Raw genomic sequence first — 23834 nt, 5'->3', positions numbered from 1 at the left:
AGATAAAAACATATTGAATGAGGTAACCTACACCCAGAAAGACAAATACAATATGTATTCACTCAGAAGTGGCTTTTAGACACAAAGCAAAGAAAAACCAGCCTAAAGGCCACAAGCCCAGAGAAGCTAGACAACAAAGAGGACCCTAAGAGAGACATACATGGGTCTACATAGGAAGGTGAAAAAGACAAAATCTCCTGAGTAAATGGAGAGCATGGGGGTCATGGGAGAGGGTTGAAGGAAAGGGGAGGAAAGGAGGAGAGAAGAGAAAATGTATAGTTCAATAAAAACAATTAAAAATATAGTATCAAGATAGACATATATAGATAGAATCTACATGGATAGTAGAAAAACACAAGATCTTTTGAGTAAATTGGGAGCATGGGGACCTTGGGAGAGGGTTGAAGGGAGGGGAGAGGCAGAGAGGGGAGCAGAGAAAAATGTAGAGCTCAATAAAAATCAATAAAAAGAACGAAATCTAAAAAAAGGATATCTACCTTAATGTCTTTTAATGTCCTCTGGAATTTTATGCTGGAATATAAAGCCCTGATAGGTACTTTGAAGTATGATTTTCTGGAATGTGTATTGCATGGTAGTGGTCTTTGAGGATTCCCTGGTGTTTTTTTGTATTCCATTAGAAATATTAATTTCACATTTTCTCTGGAGCAACCCCTCTCCCAGGTGCTGTTTGCTAAAGGTTCTGGTACCTAGTGGAGATGGGATAGGAAGCTAGGTGACACTGTGATGTCAGAATTATCCAGGTATGTGATGGAGAGGTAGACGGTATCCCAGAGCTGGCTTGTGGGAAGGAAGGGTGGAGCTATCCCAGAGTCCACCATGCACTGGCAGGATGAGCTAGCATTGACCAGGCTGAAAGGCAGGGAAAGAGCTGCCAGAAGAGGGAACAGTTTGGTTGAATTTTAGACCAAGCTATAACATTGCTTAGGCAGGAATCTACAAGTTTCCATACCACAGGAAATACCTATTTGGGACAGGAGGATTGAAATGCATAGTGAAGTTGGAGACAGCAGCTGAAGATCATGAAAACATTTGGCTTCCTGCCTTTGTCCTATGTACAGTGGAGAATTATGGAGGTCTTTGAAGCCAATTAAGTGCACAAAACTTCCTCAAGGGAATGTTAGACTTTGTTGTAAATGGCGCACCTACCCAAAAAAACAAAAACAAAATGATTCCTCCTCCAGCCTTTCAGTGGGAACCTAAAAGTGGAACTATGATATAGGTTACCTCAGGAAATTCCACCAATTTTCCACCTTCTGAACGGAGACTTTTCTTCTGAAAAACAAGTGGCAATGTCAAGACTTATAAGGATTTCTAAGACAACCCTCACAAAAGGATCTGCTATGACTCTGCTCTTTTCTGGAGAAAATCAAAGTTTATCTTTGTTTGACAAGGCAATATTTGCATCAGTACATTTAGAAGGCTTCTGTTTCTTATTGTGATCAGCACTAAAAATAATCCGAGGCTACTTATTATTTAATATCATATACTTATTAAATATATGATGTTCTGTGACCGAGGTCCACAAAGCTCCTTCCTTTAGTTTGTTGCCTCTGGGTCATTCATCAATACTTGTGTTTTGTGTGTACCTTAATAATGCTATTACTAAACTGGTCCCCAAAGAGGGGTCTCAAATACTATCTAGGCACAGCCTGTGAAGCCCCTATCTTGGTGAGAGTACTCGTTGCTACTGAATGAGTGCCCCCCTGTCCATTCCTTTACTTTACGGAATCCTCAGTGCAACAAGGCTTAACTCTGCCTATTCATTGCGTCTCTAACCAACCTACTTCTATCGTCTTGCATTCCTTGCCAAGATATCTGTCTGTGTTGTCATTGCAGAGCTCCTCCGACAAAGCATCGATCCTGGCCATCCTCCAGGTCCTCAGCGATCTGCTTTCTGTTGGTGAGTAGACTATGGTGAACTGGGGCCAGTGCTGACTCTGATCTGTCTCAGGAACCCGTGAAGCTGGGTAGTTTTGTAATTTAGCTTTCCTGGGTGGGACAGAACCCCCAGTCCATATTTCCCCCTTGATGTTATGTGACGAGACCTGTGTAGACTGGCATAATTATACTTAGATTCTTGGGTCTTGCCACCTACCTAACAATGTCCAAACTAAGGACGCAGTGAGATGTTGGGTGGCTTTGGTACGTTTTCTCCTCTGTAAAGCCAAATGTCTTCACCTAGGAGGGCACCTCAGCAGCTACACCCCTCACCTCCCTAGGCTCCCTTCCTCTGTGCTTCACCGGAAGAACTAGGAACTGCATCTTTCTTACATTTATCACGTGGAGATAGGACTTTGAGGCAGGGAAACCACTTACATTGTCAGAAATGAGATGCCAGGACTGAGTATCTAGGAGTCAGCTGGGTTAACTGGGTTAAGCAATATTAGCGCAAGCAGGCAACATTAGGGATGAATGACATGCTAGAGATGAAAACCTTAAAGGTCCCATCACACGGTAGCCTCTTTTAAAAATCAACTTTTATGTTTGTTGGTGGCAGGGTCACTTCCTGTAGTTTTTTGATTGTTTTATGAATGAGTTCCATTTTGCAGGCCATCACTCATCTGAGCCAAACCTGTCTTCAGGAGGAGTGTGAAATCTTTAGAATTAAGCCTTGAAATTTCCTCTCCAATATGAATGTTTGTTTTTTTTTTTTTCTTAAGCCAACGTCTCACTCTATAGCTCAGGTTGCCCTGGAACTAGCAACCCTTCTGTCTAAACCTGTATGTTACAAATGTGCACCACCGCTCCTGGATACAGTGGCTCTTCTCTCCCTCCCTCTCTCCCCTTATTTTCTTCTCTTTTTTTGGTAGACAATTCTGTTTTCATTAGAATGGGGAAAATAGAATTTCTCCCTTGATGTCATTACACCTGGCTGGCTACCTTGATTAGGTAACACTTTCCCATGTTAATGTGTGATCACTACTTTTGAGGTATCCTTGGGTAAAGTGATAGAGGTCTTATTCAGATCTATTCTTTGGTAGAAAGACCAATACTTCCCCATTGCTCAGGACTCTGCTTGAGAGCCCTCAGATGGTAGGCCTGGGTATTTCGTTTCTTAGGCCATTCCTACAGTGATTCCTCTACGACCTTCCTACTCATTGCTAAAAGAGCAGAATTAGAAAATCATTACATCGTCAATAAAATGATTATAGATAAGAAACAACCCCTTCCTGTTACTAATGTTTTTCGTGTTTTGTAGAAGAATATTTAGTATATGATGATGTACATCATATATAGTATATATAATGCCTGTATGTCTATTTATATAAATATACATACATATATACACATCTGTGAAAAGTTGATAGGTCTCCAGAACTTGCAGTGTCATTCAATTTGTCATATTTTTGGAAGGCAAATATACTAAAATATCTAAATATTCCACAATTGCCATATTTCACACCTTTCTCCCTTCAGATGGTAGTACAACTTGAAGATGACTCATGTCGAGAATCTGCCAGTCTGTGTTTCTGTGGCGAATGAACGAGCCTTCTCTTGTCTCTGGTTGCAAGGGCTGAGGTCTGCTCTAGGGAGGAGGGTTACTATCTGTGGCTCATCTTTCCTCCGGCTTCCTCCCAGGCACAGACCGGAGGATTCACTACATGATCAACAAAGGTGGCAGCGAAGCCCTTCTGCAGACTCTGGTGGACACAGCAAGATCAGCATCTCCTGACTATGACATCCTCCTGCCTCTCTTCAGGCTGATGGCCAAAGTTGGCCTAAGAGGTACTAACACTTCAAGACCCAGTGATGACTGACAGCCTACTTCTGGAGCTGTTCCCTGAGAGCATTTGGGGACATCCTGGTGGGGAGGCAAAAGGGAGGTCTCAAGTGCCTTGGTGATTGCAAGTCCAGTTTATATGGGAGGAATTTTAGTTTAGGTTATTGTTATTTTGAAGCACAGAATCTTGCATGGTTTTGAGTCTGGCTTCAAACTATGTCGTTCAGGGTGGCCTCGGATTTACTGCAATCCTTCTGCCTCAACTTCCTGCACACTGGGAGCAGAGGTATGCACCATACTACTTGGCAAGGTAAATTTAAAAAAAAAATCTAGATGTCAGGTAATAAAAAAATGTGGTGCTTAGAGATGAATGAATGGCACCCAGACGCTGTAGTCACAGCTGGTACGGACTGCAAAAGCTTGGATCATAAGTCAGAGAAGATGGGAGTGGCTCCAATGCACTTTAAATCCTTACACAAATTGAAACAATTCTAGGAGATATCGCTCACAGGGAAGGACAACGTGTGCATTAGCTTTCCGCTCTTGGTTAGGAAGCAGAGTCTCATGTAGTCAAGTTAGCCTGGAACTCGCTATGTAGCAAAGAATAATCTTGAACTCCTGAGTGCTGGGATTATAGATAATGTACCACCAAGCCTGACCAGACTTGGGCATTCAGTTTTTAGAGCTATCATAGCAAATTGTCACAGACTGTTTGTCATTATGCACCATCAATATAATCTCTGATACTTCAAGAGTCCATAAGTCCCAAACCAAGTCCTAAGAGGGTAGTTCCTTTTGGAGGTCCTAAGGGAGACTCTGTTTTCTCTTCTAGTGCTGCCAGAACCTTTGTCCGTCCATCTGTCTTCCTTCCCTCCCTTCCTCCCTCCCTCCCTCCCTCCCTCCCTCCCTCCCTCCCTCCCTCCCTCCCTCCCTCCCTCTCTCCCTCTCTCCCTCCCTCCCTCCCTTCCTTTCCCTCTTTCTTTTGATTTGTAGACAATCATTCCCTTCTCTATCTTGTATTCACAGAGCGTTCCCTGTGTTCACTTCGTGTGTTCTCTCTTCTTCATGCAGGGGTATCTGTCATAAAGTCTAGATGCCACTCTGTCCTGTCTGATCCCTTCTTAGCTAATTCAGTGTACAAAACGCTCTTTCCAAATAAGATGGCATCTCAGGTGTCTGGGTAGAAATGAATTGAGGTGGGCACTGTTAGTTTCAGCCTACTGTGATAAGTCACATAGCAATAGAGCTTCTGGCTATTTCTCTTTCCTCTTGGAGGATCCGGAAACACCTTCTTAGGTCACTGGAACTTCCTGGAGCAGGGTTGAATAAGCATTTAGAGTTCACGCAGGCTTTTGCAAAACGCTTTAACAGTTAAACTGTATGTTGACTGTCATATGGTCACAACTGAGAAGCAGCTCAGGTGGCTTTTGATGCTGTTGTCAGCAGCAGAAACCGAAGGCTACAGCACACTCTTTCAATGTTTAGATCTCTACTTCACCCTCATTGGCTTTCTAGAAATGGACCACAAAACAGGTATTAGCTAGTACCTGCATGGATATGTTCCAGCATAACTAATAGTATTCATTTAGTGATTGCTCATGCACTGGTCTATATAATGCAGACATCTCTGTGATCAAGACTGTAAAGGAGTCTGCTCTCGCTGAGCTTCTGTTCCAAGTGGGGCAGGCCAGCTGGTCAGCAAATGATTAGCCGGATGGTAGCAGACTGTGACGAGTGCCTTAAAGAAGAGAAAGACTGATGCTCCCCTAGGATGGCATGGTCAGGGACAGTGACATCCGAGCTGAAACCTGAAGAACGGGGGAAAGTCAGCAAAGCTGAGTGGGCCAAGAGAACTCTAAGAAAAGACAGTAGAGACCTGATATATCCCCCAGGCACACAGAGAGGGCTGTTTTCAAGTCTGTCCCCGATGCTTACTAGCTGCATGACCCTGGTCAAGTTACTTAAGGGTTATGAACCATGGTGCCCTTATGTCTAAAATGGAAGCATAAAATTTAATTCCAGAGTTTCTAGGAAGAGTAGATGAGGGATTAGGTCATATCCTTAGCATATGGTTGACTAACGGTCAAGTGATAAGAGACATACATTGACAGTGGTTCCTTGTGTGTGTATGTGTGTGTATTATATGTACATATGTGTGTCCAGTTATTCACATGTATGTACATGCACACATGTACATGTAGAAATCAGGGGTTGATGTTAGATATCTTTCTCATTTTCTCACCGCTTTGTTCCTTTGAGACAGAGTCTCTCATGGAACCCAAAACTCACATTATTAGATTTGTTTGTCAGTGAGTGAGCTTCTGGGATGCTCTTACTATTGCTCCCCAATAGTACTGGGGTTACAGGTATATGTGCAGTCACATACAGCTCTTTGCATTGCTGTAGAGGATCTGAACTAAGTTCCTCTTGTTCACACATCAATAACTATTGCCTACTGAGACATGTTCCCAGCTTCAATCTTACAGCAAATTTTATTGTGTATATTGGGGTTTTCAACATGGCATTATGAAATACAAGTAGTGCTGTCATTACTACAATGAAGCAGATGAACGTATCTGTGATCTCATAAAATCGCTTTATTTTCACAACGGGAGCAGCTAAAATCTACATATTTAGCAGGGAACAATTTTGTTAACTTCATCTTCACGTTGAACACAAGAGCTCTAGATTTGTTTACTGGAAGCTGAAATTGCTATTTTGTGTCTCTTGACCCAGCCTCCTTCCCTGATTCCTCTCCTCGTACCTGAAGTCAGCAGGAAGAAGCAGAATTTCATTCTTCACCGTTGTACACACACGCCCTCATGCTAGTGGGGGTGACATGCCAACAAGACAAAGGAGGACAAACATTGGTGAGGGTGTGAAGAAAAGGAGCCTTTGTACACTTTGTAGTGCTAAGTATCAGGATGGCCATTATTGAAAATGACATAGAGAATTAAAAAAAAAAAAAGAGCTACCGCATGGCCATGGTGATCCACACCTGGACCCTAACACTTGGGTGACAAAGGCAGGGGGCTCAGAAGCTCATAGTCAGTTCAGGGTCAGACTGGGCTACAGGAGACCCTGTTTCAAATCAAACAAGCCCTAAAATTACCATCTGACTGAGATATTTTGATAATCTCTGATTTGAACAAATACCCAAACTGGGCGGTGGTGGCGCACGCCTTTAATCCCAGCACTCGGGAGGCAGAGGCAGGTGGATCTCTGTGAGTTCGAGACCAGCCTGGTCTACAAGAGCTAGTTCCAGGACAGGCTCCAAAACCACAGAGAAACCCTGTCTCAAAAAAAAAAAAAAAAAAAAAAAACAAATACCCAAAGGAAAAGAAATGAATAATTTATAAAGATCTCTCCTTCCTGTGTAATAATATATGCAATGACCTCGACATAGAAATAGCTTAAGCATCCATGGATAGATGCCAAATTAAAAAAAATGTGGTATTCATATGAAATGGAGTATTATGTAGCCCAATGGGAGTACCCAGAGAATTCTGCTAAATGAAATAACAAAACAAATATAGAAATATATTTCTATGAGTCTTACAACAGTCATGATGATTTAAGGCACCACACATAGGAAATGACACAAACAAATGTAGCTAGACACAGTCGCCTGCTAGTGGGTACAAAGAGCCTAAACAGGAGGCTCTTTCCTTGGTTTCAGTGCTTTGTTTGTAACTATTAAAATGATGATGATTGTTTACCTACAACACTAGATGTCAGGATAGTCGAGCAATCTAGAGATTACTTTTTACTTTTTATTTGTTTCTTAAAATTTGTTTTTACTTTTTATTATGAAAATTCTTTGTTAAGTAGAAAGAGTATCACCATCTCCCAATGACTTTGCTCTAACTTCTCTAAAACTTCTGTACTATCTTTTGCATATTTATAACAGCATCCAATCAAAAATGTTAAGACCCAGGCTGGGCACACGCCTTTAACCCCAACACAACTTGGGAGGCAGATTCAGGTGAATTTTTTTGAGTTTTGGGCCAGCCTGGTCTCCATTGTGAGTTCCAGGACAACCAGGGCTGTGTAGAAAAACCCTGTCTCAAAAAAGAAAGAGAAAAAAAGGTAAAGAAAAGCAAGCAGGGTCCAATCAAAGCCCATGCACTACATTCGAAGGCTGGGTTGTTTCCTTCACTCCAGATTTGTCTTAAATACATTGATACACATGGAGATGACCAGGAGTGTCTTCAGAGTCCAAAGACTTGCGTTCTTAGACCCCAGAGCCACCTTGTCCATAAGTGCACCCAGAGTTCCCCTCTTCTGATGCCTTTGGTTCTGATGGGAGCATATTAAGAATATTTTAAATGACATTTAAAAAGTGTCTTTGTCTATAACTGTCCTCCCCCTTGTCATTTCTCTCCCAAAGCCTTCATAATGAATTTGAGACATAATTAAGGGAGATGAATTTGTGTTTTTAGATAAGAAGTTTGGACAGAAGGCACTGGAATTAGAAGCACTTGATGTGACCTTGATTCTGGCCAGGAAGAACCTGTCTCATAGCCAGAACCTCCTGCACTGTCTCTGGGCACTGCGAGTGTTTGCCTCCAGTGGTAAGTTCCAGACCTGGGTTGGGACGTCTGGAAACCATGTGGTGGTGTGGGGGAGTGAAGGTTTGCATGGAGGTGAGGATGCATGCACTCCCATTCAGACACAGAAAGGAACCTGACAATCCAGAGACTGCAGAGGCCAGGAGCTGTTTATTTATTGCCTTGGTCAGATAGAGCTCTTGATCTAGTTCCAAGGCATTGGCTTTTCCTTTGAGTTGCATTCACAGCATCCCAAGGTTCTCTATCAGCACCACTGGTTAAAGAATTCGCGTGGCAGGAGAAAGGCAGGCTTCCTTCAGGCCTTGATATAGCCATAACATTATGTGTTATGTCTCTTTTTTTTTTTTTTTTTAAGAAAACAATGTAATGGCTGGGGAGATAACTCAGTCAGCAAAGTTGTTGACTTGCAAGCCCGAGGCCTTGAAAATACTGGGATGGTGATGTGCACTCGTAATCCCAGTGCTTGGGAGGTGGAGACAGGAGGACTCCTGGAGCTTACTGGCCAGCTGGCATAGCCTGATTGGTGAGGTCTAAGCCAATGAGAGACCCTGTCTTCAGGGAAGTAGACAGCATTCTTGTGGATGACACCTGGCCTCCTCAAACACGTGTGTGTGAACCCATCCACACGCTTGTGCATCTATGCACACACACACACACACACATTAAAGAGCGGGAGTGGGGAAATGTCTAGCTCAATTAAAACCAATAAATTATAAAGAAATATAAAAAAACAAAAAATAAAGTCTAGTCCTTCTTAATCCCATGAAGCTGCTCACTGTTATAACAAAATTGTTACTGATTTTTTTTTTCTTTTTTTTTTTTTTCGAGACAGGGTTTCTCTGTGGCTTTGGAGCCTATCCTGGAACTAGTTCTGTAGACCAGGCTGGTCTCGAACTCACAGAGATCCGCCTGCCTCTGCCTCCCGAGTGCTGGGATTAAAGGCGTGCACCACTGTCGCCCGGCTCTGATTTTTTTTCTAACCTTATGCTCTTTCCCAACAAATCCTCTCTCTGGGTGATTGCATCAAAACATGCCAGCTGATAGTTATTAAGCATCTACTTAATTCAACTATTTTTAATTATCACAATAATTATGTGTTTAGATCTACATTTTTATATCTCAGCAAAGAAAACGCCAGCAGCTTAAAAGAGTGAAGCAATTACTTAAATTTATACAGATAAAAAGTCCTGAAGGCTGGCTTTAAAATTCCAAAAATCACGTTAATTCTACTCCGAGCGGAGGCACTTTTCATTAATAGATTAGATTCTATACCTCCTATCTCACATGTAATGAGCGTAGACTTTCATTTCTCCTTTCTGAGCTCCCTTCCTGGGGAATAACAGTGACAATTATTTAGATGTAATATTCTCTGTAGGGGAAAGAATGTGGGCTTAGAGCCAGGGAGCCCTGGCTTTGACTCTGGTGCTATTTCTTATGAATCATGGAACGTGGTATTTGACCTGATTAACCTCATTTTTTTTTCACTTTGTAAAATTATAGCAGCAATAATTGTTACTGTTAATCTGCTAGGTTTTTGTCTCCCTAAAACAACAGCAATTAATTTTCTCACGGGGCTAAAGGCTGGAGGTCTGAGATCAAGATGGTGGCGAGGCTTGTTTCTTCTATAGCCTGTCTCCTTGGCTTTAAGAAGAATCTGTCATCTTGCTGTGTCCCCACGAGGTTTTCCCCATGGGCTTGCACATTCGTAGTCTCTTTCTATGCTTGAATATTCCTTTTGACAGGCACAAGACAGATTAGGTTATATTCCTCTTCCAGTGTGCCCCCTTTAACTCAATTACTTCTTTATATCATGGGGATGAGGGCTTTAAAATGGATTTGGGGGGATGCGGGCAACCCTCAGCAAATTTCATAGACTTGTCAGATGGGATAAGATCATGTGCACAGGTAACACCATGACACAGCAGCTGCCCTTTCCCCACCCAAAATTTCTCTGATATTTTGAAATCGCATGGAGAGTACATGTGGGAAGAGTAACTGTAATTTCTCCAGATAGCCTAATAACTGCTGAAATATGCCAATTTTATTCATTGTTATTTTACTTTAAACATAGGGTCTCATGTAGCCCAGACTGCCTTCCAACTCATCATATAGCCAAAGATAACCTTGAATTCCATATCGTCCTGCGTCCATCTCCCAAATGCTGGAATTGCAGCCATGTGCGGCTATGCCTGGCTCAGTATCTCAATTTTCTCTGTTGGATTTTCTTAATAAACATAGGGAATATATAAAGAGACAGTTTTCCTTCAGAATAATAATGAGATGGATTATTGGCTCTTTGTTCACAGACAGTGGCTTCTCTCTCTAACCCACACATACCCACACAGCCATGCACGCACACACACACCACACACACACACACACACACACAGAGAGAGAGAGAGAGAGAGAGAGAGAGAGAGAGAGAGAGAGAGAGAGAGAGAAAACACAAAGACTATCAGAGTGCATTTGGTAATATTTGAATGAATCTGTACAAACCTGTCTCCAAAACAGTAAAAGAGGAACTGTGGCATTTTATGAAAGACAGCTGTCATTAGTGAGTAGCCTAAAAGCATGCCAGCCAATCTGGATCTTGGGTACTCTTCTCAGTAGGAGCGCAGACAGAGGAACATGTACTCCATACAACATACACCATATAACCCCTTATAACAATCAAGGCATTGGGCACAGTCTCTGTCTTATATAGAGGACTCTGGTATCACCACCTCCAGAACCTCATTCCTTTCCTGTGCCCTGCAACAAGTTAATCTTGTTCATCTCTTTGCATCTTTGAGATGCCTTGTTCCCACTCATTTTCCCAGAATAAGTCAGGCCCAAAGTACCAGGCAGTCTAGATCTACCCTCTCTGAAGCACCAGTACAATGGAGGAGAGAGAGGAGCCACCTTATCGGAGAACCATTTTTCCTCCTTCACATCTTGTCCCCTCCTACATTTCTGCATCTCCTGGCTTCCTCTTCTGTGCTGCTCTCAGATTCAGCTGAGTTGAGAAGGGGTATGGACCATATTGGAAAGAAGCTGGGGCATCCTAGGAGATGTCAGTGACATCTGGAAGTTTTTATTTACCTGGCGTTCCCTTGACTTTCTATAATTCAGATCGAGGACCGTGTTTTAATAACTGGATAAAAAGGGAAATATTCTCAGGCTGGTTATGTTGGAGCAAAGGATTCATTCTTCTACTGGTATTCTAATAGAGATAAGTCAACTGATTGCCTCAGTCTTGGGGGATTCTAGTATTAAAATTGAGGAGAACTAGAAACTGAGGTAGAAAGAAAGAGCTAACCCATTTACTATACTGCTGGAAAGAGGTTTTTAATTTTTTGTTGTTATTGTATTAACCCCCTTAAAGTTGTCAATGATTAAATCCAAATTGTATTAGCACATCTTCCTGTGACAATAGCTACTAACTACTGTCCTTTTTGTCTTCAGTAACCACAGGAGCCATGCTGGGAATTAATGGAGCCATGGAACTTCTCTTCAAGGTCATTCCTCCTTACACCCGAAAGCACACAAGGACAATCAGGTACCGGACATGTTCACAGTACCCCTGGGCTCTGTGTGAAGGCCAGCAAGGTGGAGATGGTTACCCTTAGATCTTGATGCTCCTGGTCCAATCTGTTGCTGTTTTCTTCCTTGTAGACATACAGTGTCTGCATCTCTACTTGCTCCAAAGTTTCTTCCTTCCTCTTATCCTTATAATAATACCAAATGAGCATATAACCCACAAGCTAAAATGCAGAAAGAGCTGGATCTAAGGTTACAGTTCCAGGGGATAGGAGAGGTGAAGTTAAAATCTGTATCATTCAGACTGGAAACCTCATGTTCTCTTTTGTTGTTGTTGATTTTGGCCTGGTGCTTTCAGAAAAGCCCTTTTTACCTGCAGTGATAAATGAGCATAACCCTCACACGATAGCCCAGAAGTGACAGGGTCTCAAAAGAATCAACCAGTTAAACTTCTTAGATGAGTTCCAAGCCTCCTAATAGCCCATCATTGTTGTGTGCTGGTCTTGTTATGCGGTTTTATGATTGGAGAATGAAACCTGGCCTATTCCCTCTGCCTCCGCATCCTAGAGTGGAGTGAATCACTGAGTTAAAAAGGGAGATGGCTTCACATAAAGGCATTAGAGATATTCTGAACCACTAAGATCCATCATTTATGGGAGTGACTCAGCGAGGACCTTGAGAGAATATTAGAAGAAATTCAGCCAATTTCTAAGATCTATGGGGTCATTTAGCAAGTAGCATTTCCATGCCCAGCCATGATATTTTCTGCATCCTAGCATCAATCTTAGGCTCGTGTTTCACCTGATTATTTTTCTCTTGGGTCACCCCAGTTATGCCATCATCATCATCCATTCTCCCCTACGGTTCTCTACAACAGCATTTCCTGAAGTGAAATACATTACATATCAGTCCCAAAAAATGGCCCCATCAAATAAACTGAGAAGTTCTGGCTTACACAAAGTGAGATAGGTTTTCTTTACTGTGAGACTTCACAAAGCCCTCTATACACACTGGGCCTAACTCTAGTGTGCTCCATTCGGAGGCCAATTTGGCCAGGGAATTCTGCTTCTTACATACCACCTTTGTAAAGGGGCTAGGACAGTGTGCATTTCATTTTGGAAATTGCAAAATGGAGTCAACACAGCTCTACCAAGGGACCTTTTTGTAGTAGGTGAAAACCTCAGAGTTAAAACCAGGGGTAAACATAACCCCTTTATTTTTCTGTAGCTCTATTTTGGTCTGAAATGTTCACTGCATCAGATGACAAAAATTCTTATCAGGCATCGAAGTCAGATTAGCGATCCTTTAGCCCATGATGCCTTCCTTCCTATTGTGTTCCTCTCCTGGGACTGAATTCTAGATTTTAAGAATCTGTGGGTGGCAATGAGAAATGCTGGCAGAAAACGTAGTGTGTCCATAGTCACCTGCACCCATTGGGAGGTTCAGGTCTTGGGTATGTTTAACTGTGCACTGCCCTCGCTGCTGAGATTGGCAGTCTCAATGTGTCTTTTGGTCACTAAAACATGAGCTTTATCCTACTGTCCTAGTCATGAGGGTATACCTAATATTTTATGCCTGTAATATGCATTTTTCTCATACACTATGTAAAAATCAAAATAGTGTTCACTGTGCCCCTGGGCACATGAGTCTCAGTCAGTAATCTCTTCTTTGCCATGAATATCATGCTGTTTGAAGGGGTTTTTCTACGAAAACCCCTTGTCTTTGTCAGTTAACCTTGGTTATCAAGGGACAAGGTCCTATAGTTTTTCAGTCCTGATGGCTTCTGCTGTCTTGGTTACTAAAGCCAAGATTGGGAGGACAAAGCATCCAAACAACCATATGTAAGACAATCATAAATAGTTAAAGCATAGACATGCCCTTCTTAGGGACACCTACTGTTACCATCTGAATTGCTTTTCTTTCCTCCTGCAAAAAAATTAAGTTCAGGTGCACATCTGATCAAGGTGCCTTGGAACCAGAGATTAACAAGGGTGGAAAGCTTCTAAGAATAGGAAGTTGCCAAGGATCTCAGTGATATTTCTAAGCACCCTACCCACCACTTCAGCGTGTCTGATCAGTCCTAGAAATTTCCCGAAGAAAAATGCCAAACTGGGACCCGAACATCCACAGAGGAGAGGCCTCTTCACCAGCCTTTCCAATGCAGGTGCCATCGACCCAGTTTTGATTAGGTGCCTAGCACAGCGCTCAGCTCTTAGCACGCATTGTTTCTCTTGAACCTCTGTTCTTCATGAGGCAGGTGCTATTACAGGGGGAAAAATTGAAGCTGAAAAAAGTGGGGATTTAAGGGAAAGAGCCAGGACTTAAGCGCTGCCTGATCCATGAGCCTCCACCTTTAAACCACCCTTGGAGTATCTTGTAGTCTATTTCCAGGGTTATAATTCTAAAACCACCGTATGTACGACAATCATGAGTAGTTAAAGTTTGCTTAAATTTCTTTTACCGTCTAAATGGTTCAGTTCCATGGAACAATTTGCTTAATGATAGGGAATCTTTCTCTTCAATTGAATGGCCGTTTCCTCTCAAAGGCTAAATAACTATTCTCCCTGCTTTTGAATTCTTTCCCCAAGCCACTTTGTTTTCTAACCTCCACCCCCTCACACCCATACTTTCCAACTAGAACATGAGAAATAAAGGCCCCGAAATTGGAAGACACCCCCTAGCAGCTCTAGCTGATTTTATGGTGAGTCACTCGGTTTCCTTAACTTGACTCTGGCATTTCTCCAAGTGGGAATGCCAGGTCTGACCTTATAGGTTTGTTGTAGACAGTAGAATTAATGGCTAGAAAAGTCTGTGGGATTTGACATGCTAGGATACGTCAGTCACCGCTAATTGAGATGACGCTGGGTATAGGCTGCCTGCTTGCAACCAGACGGTTCCCCTAAGCATCATCTCCCAACTCTCAACTAAGATAAGCCCAAATAAATTCCACTAAGTTTCCTGCACTTACATGCCAGACCTATGGTTTTGTGGGTTCTTCCAGGGGAGCAGATGGCAGCATGCCTGCAGGACATGAATACCCACCTGGGTATCATCCTTCAAACCCTTACAAGCAATGGGAGAGTTGTTCCAGGGTAGATTTGCGAGAGCGGTGCCCAGTGTGGTGCCACTGTGACTCCTTCCCCCTGTGGAGATTAAACCTGCTCTACTTCTCCTGTGCGTCCCCAAAATAGACATGCAGCTGTCCTCCAATCTCCAGCGGTACTCAGGGCAAGATTTATAACTGTAGTTCCAGGCTTACTAGGGAAGAGGGCCTGTGTGGCGCTATCACAAGCCTCCCGTGGCTTGGTGCCAGTCTCCGTGCCTGGGAAGGCAGTCATTCCAGTCTTCCTTCATTTGCTACATGCCCACCGTGTTGGCTCTCTTTCCCAGTGTGTCGTTGGGTTGGCTTGTGCCTTCTCACTTTCTTTTCCTCCCCATCTTGATCTGAACAGTCATGGTCAAACATGGAAGGCTCTTACAGCCTCTAGAAACCATCACGAATGTGCTTCATTTATTTCTCTCCCATTCCTCTTCCCACCACTTTATCTAGCCAGCTGTCTCTGAGTGTGGTCTGCTCCAGGAATGCTGGTGCCATTTTATCAAAGGATCAAACAGCTACCCAGTCTCCAATTCAGGGGAGTGGGGGAGATGGAACTGTCTCTCCTCAAAGATGCTCTGGAATCTTTTTCAACCCCCATTTTGTACTTAACCTTGCACAGTGTTGCCTTGGCGTCTTCTCTTCTGCAGTTATTATTGTTTTACTCTTCACGCTTTGGCTCCTTTGTGGGGGTCACCACTCAGGTTCCAAATAAATACGCACAGAGACTTATTCTTTCTTATAAACGCCCAGCCTTAGCTTGGCTTATTTCTTGCCAAATTCCCTTAACTTAAATTATCCCATCCACCCATTGCCTCTGGGTTTCTATCTTTCTCTATTCTTTATGCCTTTCTTTACTTCTTACTCTGTGGCTGGCTGTGTGGCTGGGTGGCTGGCCCTTTGTATACTCCTCTCCTTTTTTTTCTCACTCCTGGATCTTCTCCTCCCAGATTTCTCCTCCTATTTGTTCTTTCTGTCTGCCAGCCCCACCCATACTTTCTCCTGCCTTGCTTGCTATTGGCTGTTCAGCTCTTTATTAGACCAATCAGGTATTTTAGACAGGCAAAGTTACACAGCTTCACAGAGTCAAACAAATGCAACATAAAAGAATACAATACATCTTTGCATCATTAAACAAGTGTTCCACAGCATAAACAAATGTAGCACATCTTTAACTAATAATCTACATCATCCTTCCCTCTAAATTCTCTGCTTATCAAGAGAGAAATTGAACCATGTTTACTTTGTTTTTCTCCACAGAATCCAGGTCCACGTATAGGGTATGGTAGATTATTAACAAAATGCAAAAGAAATGTATTTTAGAAGGCTTGCACATAATAATCATTCTTATTTGTAAGGTACAATGTGATCATTTGATGCAAGTATACAACATGTAATGGGTAGTAAATCAGGACAATCAGTGTTTCCATCTACTAATATATGAGATACTCCACAAAGTTTGCCAATGCAATTTTGGGCAGAGACTATGTTAATCATCTCTATATCACTCCAACGTTAGTATGTATGATGTCAGGATCTGCATCAAAAGAAGTTCTTTAACCAAAAGATATTGGTGGATTATGAATGTATTGATAAGCAAACTCTGACATGGGTTGAATGAATCACTTCATGTTTATTAATAAATCATTCTTGTTCTTGATCCCACACTGGATCCATGTGTCTTCTGCCATGTGTCTGAACATACCTAAAACTCACATGGCCTCTCTCCCAAGAAGTGTGTGATATGAGAAACTGAGGCACCTTGGAGAAGCCAGCCAAAAGAAGAGAAGCTGGAGGCTCAGCTTTAAAGGGTTTTTCTTGCTGGAGGGAAGGGAAGTGTTAGAGCCCCACCTGTCCCCCGTCTTTCTTAGAGCTATCTGGGGGAGATGGCAGGTTAGCAGAAGGGAAGGTTCCAAAGTAAAAGGGCATCGCAGGAGTCCGGGGCAGCACTGATCTGAAAACTCCACTTCTCATTGAATTAGGTTGCCTGTGTTGGCCTGTTAATAGACTCAACAGGGTCTTTAGAATCTGTGAGGTGCTCTATAAAATCGGGAGCAGGAAATGACCCTGGTGCAGAGAGTGTGCCTCTTTGCTAGCCTGGTCCATGGGTGGACCAGTTTATTTATTGACACAAAGCTGGCCTGGAACAGTCCAAATCACGAAGCAGGCAAATTTCCTGAGGCAAAGGCAATTTTGACTCCCAGTGACTTAGAAGAGCTCGTGTTGTTTCATTCTCTGCTGTCAGCGGTCCCCTTCTTCCCTTACTTCTGTGACTTTAGGCTTTTAGTAGTGATGATGTCATGTCCACTTGACATTTCCCAAATGTCCTGTCTGATCCTGTTGGGTTCTCATGCCATAATATTTATCCCAATGTTGCACATTGCTCATCAAATGTCACCATTATATAATAGTTCCAAAACTCTGCTAGCTTGCACTGCCTCACAGAGTTCTAAGTCAATTAGAGTTTTCTTACTAGGGACTGCTTCTTCACCCCCTTCATATCCTCCGATCATTGCACCTCATGTTGAGAAAGAAGATTCAGGATTATCAATTAGCTGAGATTGTTTCTCTATTCTTCCTTGGCATTGAAGTTTCCCCAACAATAAGAAAAGTCAAGAATTGTATTCTAGACCATGCTGGCCTCATTCTTACACAAGAGGTCTTCTTCACTATCACCACCCCTTCTGTCACATGCTTTCAGGAGGTCTGTCATGCTGGGATTGACTTTCAGGATCAGGGGTCTTTGGGACACAGATTGGTATAATTACGGGTGATATTCCATGCACTAGAGGACCTGGGATTAAGTACCTTGGCAACAGAAGGCGGCGTTGTGTTTGGGTCTCTAACAAGCCTCATAAGCAAATTCTTCAGTTTAGTGTCCCGTTGGCTGTCCCAGTTGCTCCCTGTACTTAGAATAGTGTTAGTGATCTTCTCCCTTTAGAACTCTTGTCTGCCAGGGCTCTTTGGCATTTGAGCTTTGCCTGAGGGCAGGATTACTGGGCATTGCTTCATTGGCAGCTATTTCTGGTGGTTCCATCTTCAGTTGATGAGCTAGAAAAATGTCCCATATTTCTTCTCCTCCCTGAACCACTGTCTTTCCAAAGTCAAGCCTTCTTACCATTTCATTTTATTTGATCATAGTAGCTGAGAGATAAATGCAGACTCAGCCAAAGCTAATGGTTTTCCTATGATCATAGCAACTTAGGTGACACATCTACTTTGTCACTGAGAGAGTGGCGTTTCAAGTTACAGGAAACATTCTTCTGTTTCTTGAAATAGATCCCATATTCCTGCTGGGTGTTCTTTGCTTCTCTTCTCATTCAAAGCCTTACAACCTTCCTTTCAATATAAGTCGACTCTGGGTTTTCAGGGCATGGGTTCATATTGGTGGTTCCGAGGCCATGGGCTTCAGGACACTTGGACTCAAATACTTTGGAACTGGAACAAAAATAATTCCAGCCCAGCTTCACAAGTGCTGATAGTGGGGATGCACACCATGGGCTCACCTTACTGACAAAGTGATTATAGCCTCTGCAACCTGACTCCAGGCCTGTAGTCGATAGTGGGATGAATAGTTTCCTACATGAATTAAACCCTGGCAATGCAGCTTGTGACTGAAATCCCTTTCATCTTCTGGAGAAGCCAGTGACCTCTTGGCGTAAGGGCCAGTCATAGATATTCAAGTCACAGGATTGAAAGCTGGACGCTTCCAAGGACCTTTCCCTCTTGTCCATCTCCTTCATCTAAGGTGAGGTCAATGAAACACAGAGAAGCTCATCACACTCCTAATGAGCTTCAAGACGTATTTCATTACTAAAGGGCACCCTACCGCATAATCCAAAGCTGATGTGCTTTAGAGCTTTTATTGGGCATTTGATGCATTTACCTTGGTAGTAGGCCTTGGAGACTTACAAACAACAGAGGATGATTTTTTTTTGTCCTTAAGCTCCTAAATCTATGTAACAGTTAAAATGTAGTGTGTGTGTGTGTGACAGGAAGAGCCATTCAGATCTAGTCCTGGGCTGGCAAAGTGGATGAGTTTTCCAACCCCTGAGGATGTTCTCATGTGCTTCTGCCAATCAGGGCGTCTACTTGGGTCATCTTTGAAATCTGCTTCAAGTATCAATTTGAGGCCTAGAAAGGCTTAGTCTAGCAACACTGGGGGCTTGAGGGACAAGTTTGAGCCCGGTCTGATATAGTAAAATCTCACGCACGAGTCTGTGTCTTCCTATTTTCCTACAGGTCACCCCTTCTTTTCAAAATTGTAAAAACATCCACGAATATGTGGGGAGAGTCTCCAGGGGATTGGAGCAAGGCAGACAAAGGCTCTCATCAGGAAACACTCTTGGGACTATCCTTTGCTCAGAGGGGGCTGATCCTTCTCACAGACCACGGGCACATCCTGCAGGGAATGACTGCACAGCCACATCCCACAACCATAAGATCAGAACACACAATGGGGAAGCTGTTTTCTTGTGGAGCAGAGGGTGCAGTGGTGTGCTGTCTTGGGGATGAGGATGTTCAGCAAATAAAAGGCACCCAGGCAGCCGGAAAGGAAAAAGCCCAGAAGAGACCATTGTGCAGAGTTACTGAAAGCCAATTGTTTCCAAGAGTTCAGGCAGAGATTTGGGGATGGGGGCAGCTTGGAGGCTGTCTGCTTTGTTCAGTTACAGTGCTATTTTGATATGGATCTCGGTGTGATCATCAGTTATATTCAACAGAGCTGATGAGAAAAATAGAGAACAATAGATGGCTATTTAAAAGAAGTGAATTATTGTGAATTAAGTTTGAATGTCGTTCAGATGATACATCACAGGCATTCAGCAAATGCCCGTGACGTTAATGAGTCCTGATGCTTCAGTTTACCTGACGTTCATCCTTTCAACCATTAATTTATTCACTGAATAGTTTTTGAAGATTTTATTTTTAGCAGAGATGTGTGGGATTTGAGATGAAAAGAAGTGGCTCTTGCCCTCAAGGAGCTTGTCGATGATACATAACACATCAGCACTCAAATGAGAGAGACAAAAGCTATAATGATGGGGTATTAATGAAGGCGGAGGGGGTCTCAGTGTACTTAGAAATGGGCAGAGAAGAACTTACAAGAAAAGGAGCTTTAGGTATGAAGTAAGGCTTTTCCCAGATACTAAAATTATAACAAAACAAAACAGGCACTTCTAGGTAGAGGCAGAAGAAAAAGTGAAAACATAAAACTGCACGTTTAGTCATGGACGTGCAGGCTCATGCAAACACACACGCACACACAATTTAGTGACTAGTTGGAATATAATGCAAGAATATGAATTATTGATCAAAAAACTATTATCTTATTAGAAAATAATAGGAATATATAATCCTCAAAGAAAGGAAAAATGAATAAACTCCTATAAATTTAACTCTTCAATAATCCAAAAATGTAATTTAGATGAAGGCACAAATTTTATATATCAGAGCAGCAAAGATTTTGGAATATGATAAAATTCACTAATGGCAATGATTCGCTAAGATGGGCACTTTCTTGCTCCTGGGAGTCTTCTTCCAATTCACAGCTGATGAAACTGTGTAACAGAAATCGTGCACAAACTCAAAATTTAGAAAACTTTAAAACGGGGAGACTAGCCTCAGTTTACCCAGCATTCTGTTGATACCGAAAGCAGGCGAGGGAAAGCCAAACCAAACCAAACAACAATAACAAAACCCAACCAGTGGATATTTCTTATGAATAGATGCAATATCCCTAACTTGATTTTAGCAAATTGTTATTAGCAGAACATAAAAAGATCATGGAGAAGTTATTAACAGTCCACTGTGTATATGTGCCACAGTTTCATCTCCATCAGTTCAGGGAATTCTAGACTGGCTTCATTTCCTATCTATTGTGACTAGAGCAGCGATCAGTATGGATTGCAATGTAGTGCATAGCAAGGCTCTGAGAGCAGTAGACACACAGGAGTCATATCTCTAAATGGTTCATTAAGCAACTGGAAAGCAAGACAAAACAAAACAAAGCTTAAAAATGCTTTTCTTTAAAACATCTTATTTTCCTCTCATGAAACACTTAAGAGTTACACATACCCTGGGACCTAGGCCCGCTGCATGTTCGAGACAATTGTGTCACTTGGTCTATCTAGGGGTCCCTGGCACTGGGACCAGGATCTATCTAATCTATCTAGGGTCTATCTATCTATCTATCTATCTATCTATCTATCTATCTATCTATCTATCTATCTATCTATCTATCTATCTTTCTAGGTCTGACTATGTATCTATCTATGAATCTATGTATCTATGTATCTATCTATCATCTATCTATGTATCTATCATCTATCTATGTATCTATCTATCTATGTATCTATGTATCTATCTATCTATCTATCTATCTATCTATCTATCTATCTATCTATCTATCTATCTATCTATCTATCTATCTATCTATGTCTTTCTTGGTCTATCTAGGGGTCCCTGGAAGTGAGATCTGGCGCATGAACTAGCTTGTTGGAGCCCATTCCCTGTGGTGGGATGCCATGCTCAGCCTTAGCCTTAATGCAGAGGAGAGGGGCCTGATCCTGCCTCAACTTAATGTGCCAGGCTTTGATGACTCCCGATGGGGGGCCTTACCCTTTGGAAGCAGTGGATGGGGGTGGTCTGGAGGGGAGGTGAAGCGGGGTGGGGGAGGAGTGGGAGGAAGAACTGTGGTTGGAATGTAAATGAACTAAAATACTAAAATGAAATAAACATCATATTAAAATGTATGTACTTGTACATGTAAACATAGCCCGCTCAGCCTGTATAATGTGACTTGTATATATATGTTCAGGGCTCATCATTGGGCACTGGATAACCAATTGGTGTGCTCTTCCTCAGAGGCCTCTTCTCCTCCCAGCTTTTTTCAGTTACCCATAGTTCTTTGTGTAGGGCCGAGGTCTTGTGGGTGTTTCCCCATCCAGTTTGGCCTGTATAGTTCACATTTGGGCTGTCATAATCTTTTGACTACATTTATAGTGTCTAGCCTGTATTCCCTCCCGGGACTGGCCTCGTATCCAGTCAGGAAGTGATTATTTACCACAGCTGTGTCTCGACTGCTTCAGCGGACTCACCCTGTCTGCATGGTGGGGTTGTAACATGCTGGGTTTACAACTGCACAGGGCTACAGATGAAGTTTCCTCCCTGCCTTCTGGCACCACAAATGGGAGCCACCATGAAAGAAGCTTATATCTCAGACAACCCTTATATTTTCTGTACCCAAATTTTGTGGGGTGCATTTAACAATAGGGCCTTGCTGTCTAGTTCTGGCCAGCAACCAATGGCAACTGTGGAAGTCTGAATTGTGTGTGGAGCCTCTGGGGGTTTCATGGCCACCAAGTCATAGGGAGATGTTCCACAGTCAGCCCTGTTATTTTATTTTGCTTGTCTGTTTGTTTTTAAGTTATGGCTTCTTAGAGCAGCATTGTGTATCAATTCAGAGTACCTCCAGTTAAAATTCTTTTTATAAATTATTATTACATAAATTCAGTTAGCTTATGGTAGTAGGTTTCTTCATGACTTGTTTATACATCACATGTTTTAATTGATTCTCCTCACAATCCCTCTTTCCTCTATCCCCCACCCCATTCCTCTTTAAATTTTTACTTAGTGTATTCCTCTACTTTCATACCACCTTTGCTTTCCCGTCCCTCCCAGGACCTTTCCTGCATATCCCATGGCCCCTTTGTTACTTTTGGGCCTTTGGAGACATCCCTTCCAATTAAGGACAGAAATCTAAATATCCAAAGCTATGATCCACATAGGAGTGAGAATATTTGCTGATTGTCTTTTGGGGCCAGATGACCTTCTCAGTGTATCATTTTGTCGTTATATCAATTTCTTTAAAATTTTGCAATAGCAATGTTCTTTTATACCTGGTGCTTATGTCCTGGACCTTCATTATTCATTCACAGTTGACAAGCAGCTAGACTGATTCCATTTCATAGCAATTGTGAGCAAAGTTGCATTGAACATGGGTGTTCCGGTATTTTTGTGATAACATATACAATTCTTTGGCTATATATCCAGGAATAGTATATTTGAGCCACACAGTAATTATGCTTTCTGTTTCCAAATGGCTTCCCCAATTCCCACCTGCTGCACAGCAAATGAGGAGAATCCCACACCCTCGCCAGAACTTGCTGTCAGTTTTATTTTTAATCTTGACCATTCTGATTAGAGCGGAAAGGGATCTCAATGTAGTCAAGCTGCCTTTGGACCACCGGCTCCCAAATAACGACATGGAGACTTATTATTAATTATGAAAGCTTGGCCTTAGCTTAGGCTTATTCTCAACTAACTCTTACAACTTAAATTAACTCATTTATATTAATCTACATTCCACTATGTAGCTTGTTACCTTTCTTCAATACAATGCATGTCCAACTTCCTCCTTGATTCATTGGTGAATTCCCTGATTCTCAGATTCTTCCCCCTTTGGGGGGGGGGGAGTCCTCTTTCCCTCTGGGCCTCTTGGCCACTAGATCAAAGAGGGGAAAGAGGCAGATGGAGAAACAGAAGCTTTGGTGACCCATGAGCATGAGACAGCCCTCTAGGACACAGAGTTCAGTGAACCAGCACAATTTGATTTTAGAGTATCAGGAATAGATAGGATTGGGAAGCCTGGGGACAAACCCTAATTTGCATTAAGTGGACCGCTCCTATCACAAGGCTTAGTACACGGCAGTTGGATCCTGTAGCAGAGCTCCTTGCACAGGTCTTCTCAGCAGGGATCTGTGCCAAGGATCAAGCTAAAGATGAATCAGGCGTCTGGTTTGAAGACAGCCTTTAGATAAGGTCAGTCTTCAGGCCCAGGGCAGTCTCCAGATAAGGGCAGGTAGAGAGCAGGAAGCTTTGGTGAAGAGAGGGAGCTCTATATTGT

The 23834-nt window shown here is 42.5% G+C and overlaps 1 protein-coding gene across 1 annotated transcript in view; it reads left to right on the top strand.

Annotated features, from left to right (window-relative positions):
- The first annotated feature begins 1614 nt into the window (after positions 1-1614).
- The window catches only part of Agbl1 (AGBL carboxypeptidase 1), a 661380-nt gene continuing 639160 nt past the window's right edge, over positions 1615-23834 (top strand). Inside the window, exons 1-5 of the mRNA XM_057756658.1 lie at positions 1615-1689; positions 1858-1921; positions 3601-3747; positions 8185-8316; positions 11758-11851. Coding sequence (XP_057612641.1) covers positions 1615-1689; positions 1858-1921; positions 3601-3747; positions 8185-8316; positions 11758-11851 — 512 coding nt within the window. The remainder of the gene's footprint in view (positions 1690-1857; positions 1922-3600; positions 3748-8184; positions 8317-11757; positions 11852-23834) is intronic.

Source organism: Chionomys nivalis, chromosome 23 (genome assembly GCF_950005125.1).
Source record: "Chionomys nivalis chromosome 23, mChiNiv1.1, whole genome shotgun sequence".
Taxonomy (NCBI): Eukaryota; Metazoa; Chordata; class Mammalia; order Rodentia; family Cricetidae; genus Chionomys; species Chionomys nivalis.
The sequence above is the reverse complement of the archived record's forward strand: the minus strand, read 5'-3'. Positions and strand labels throughout refer to the sequence as shown.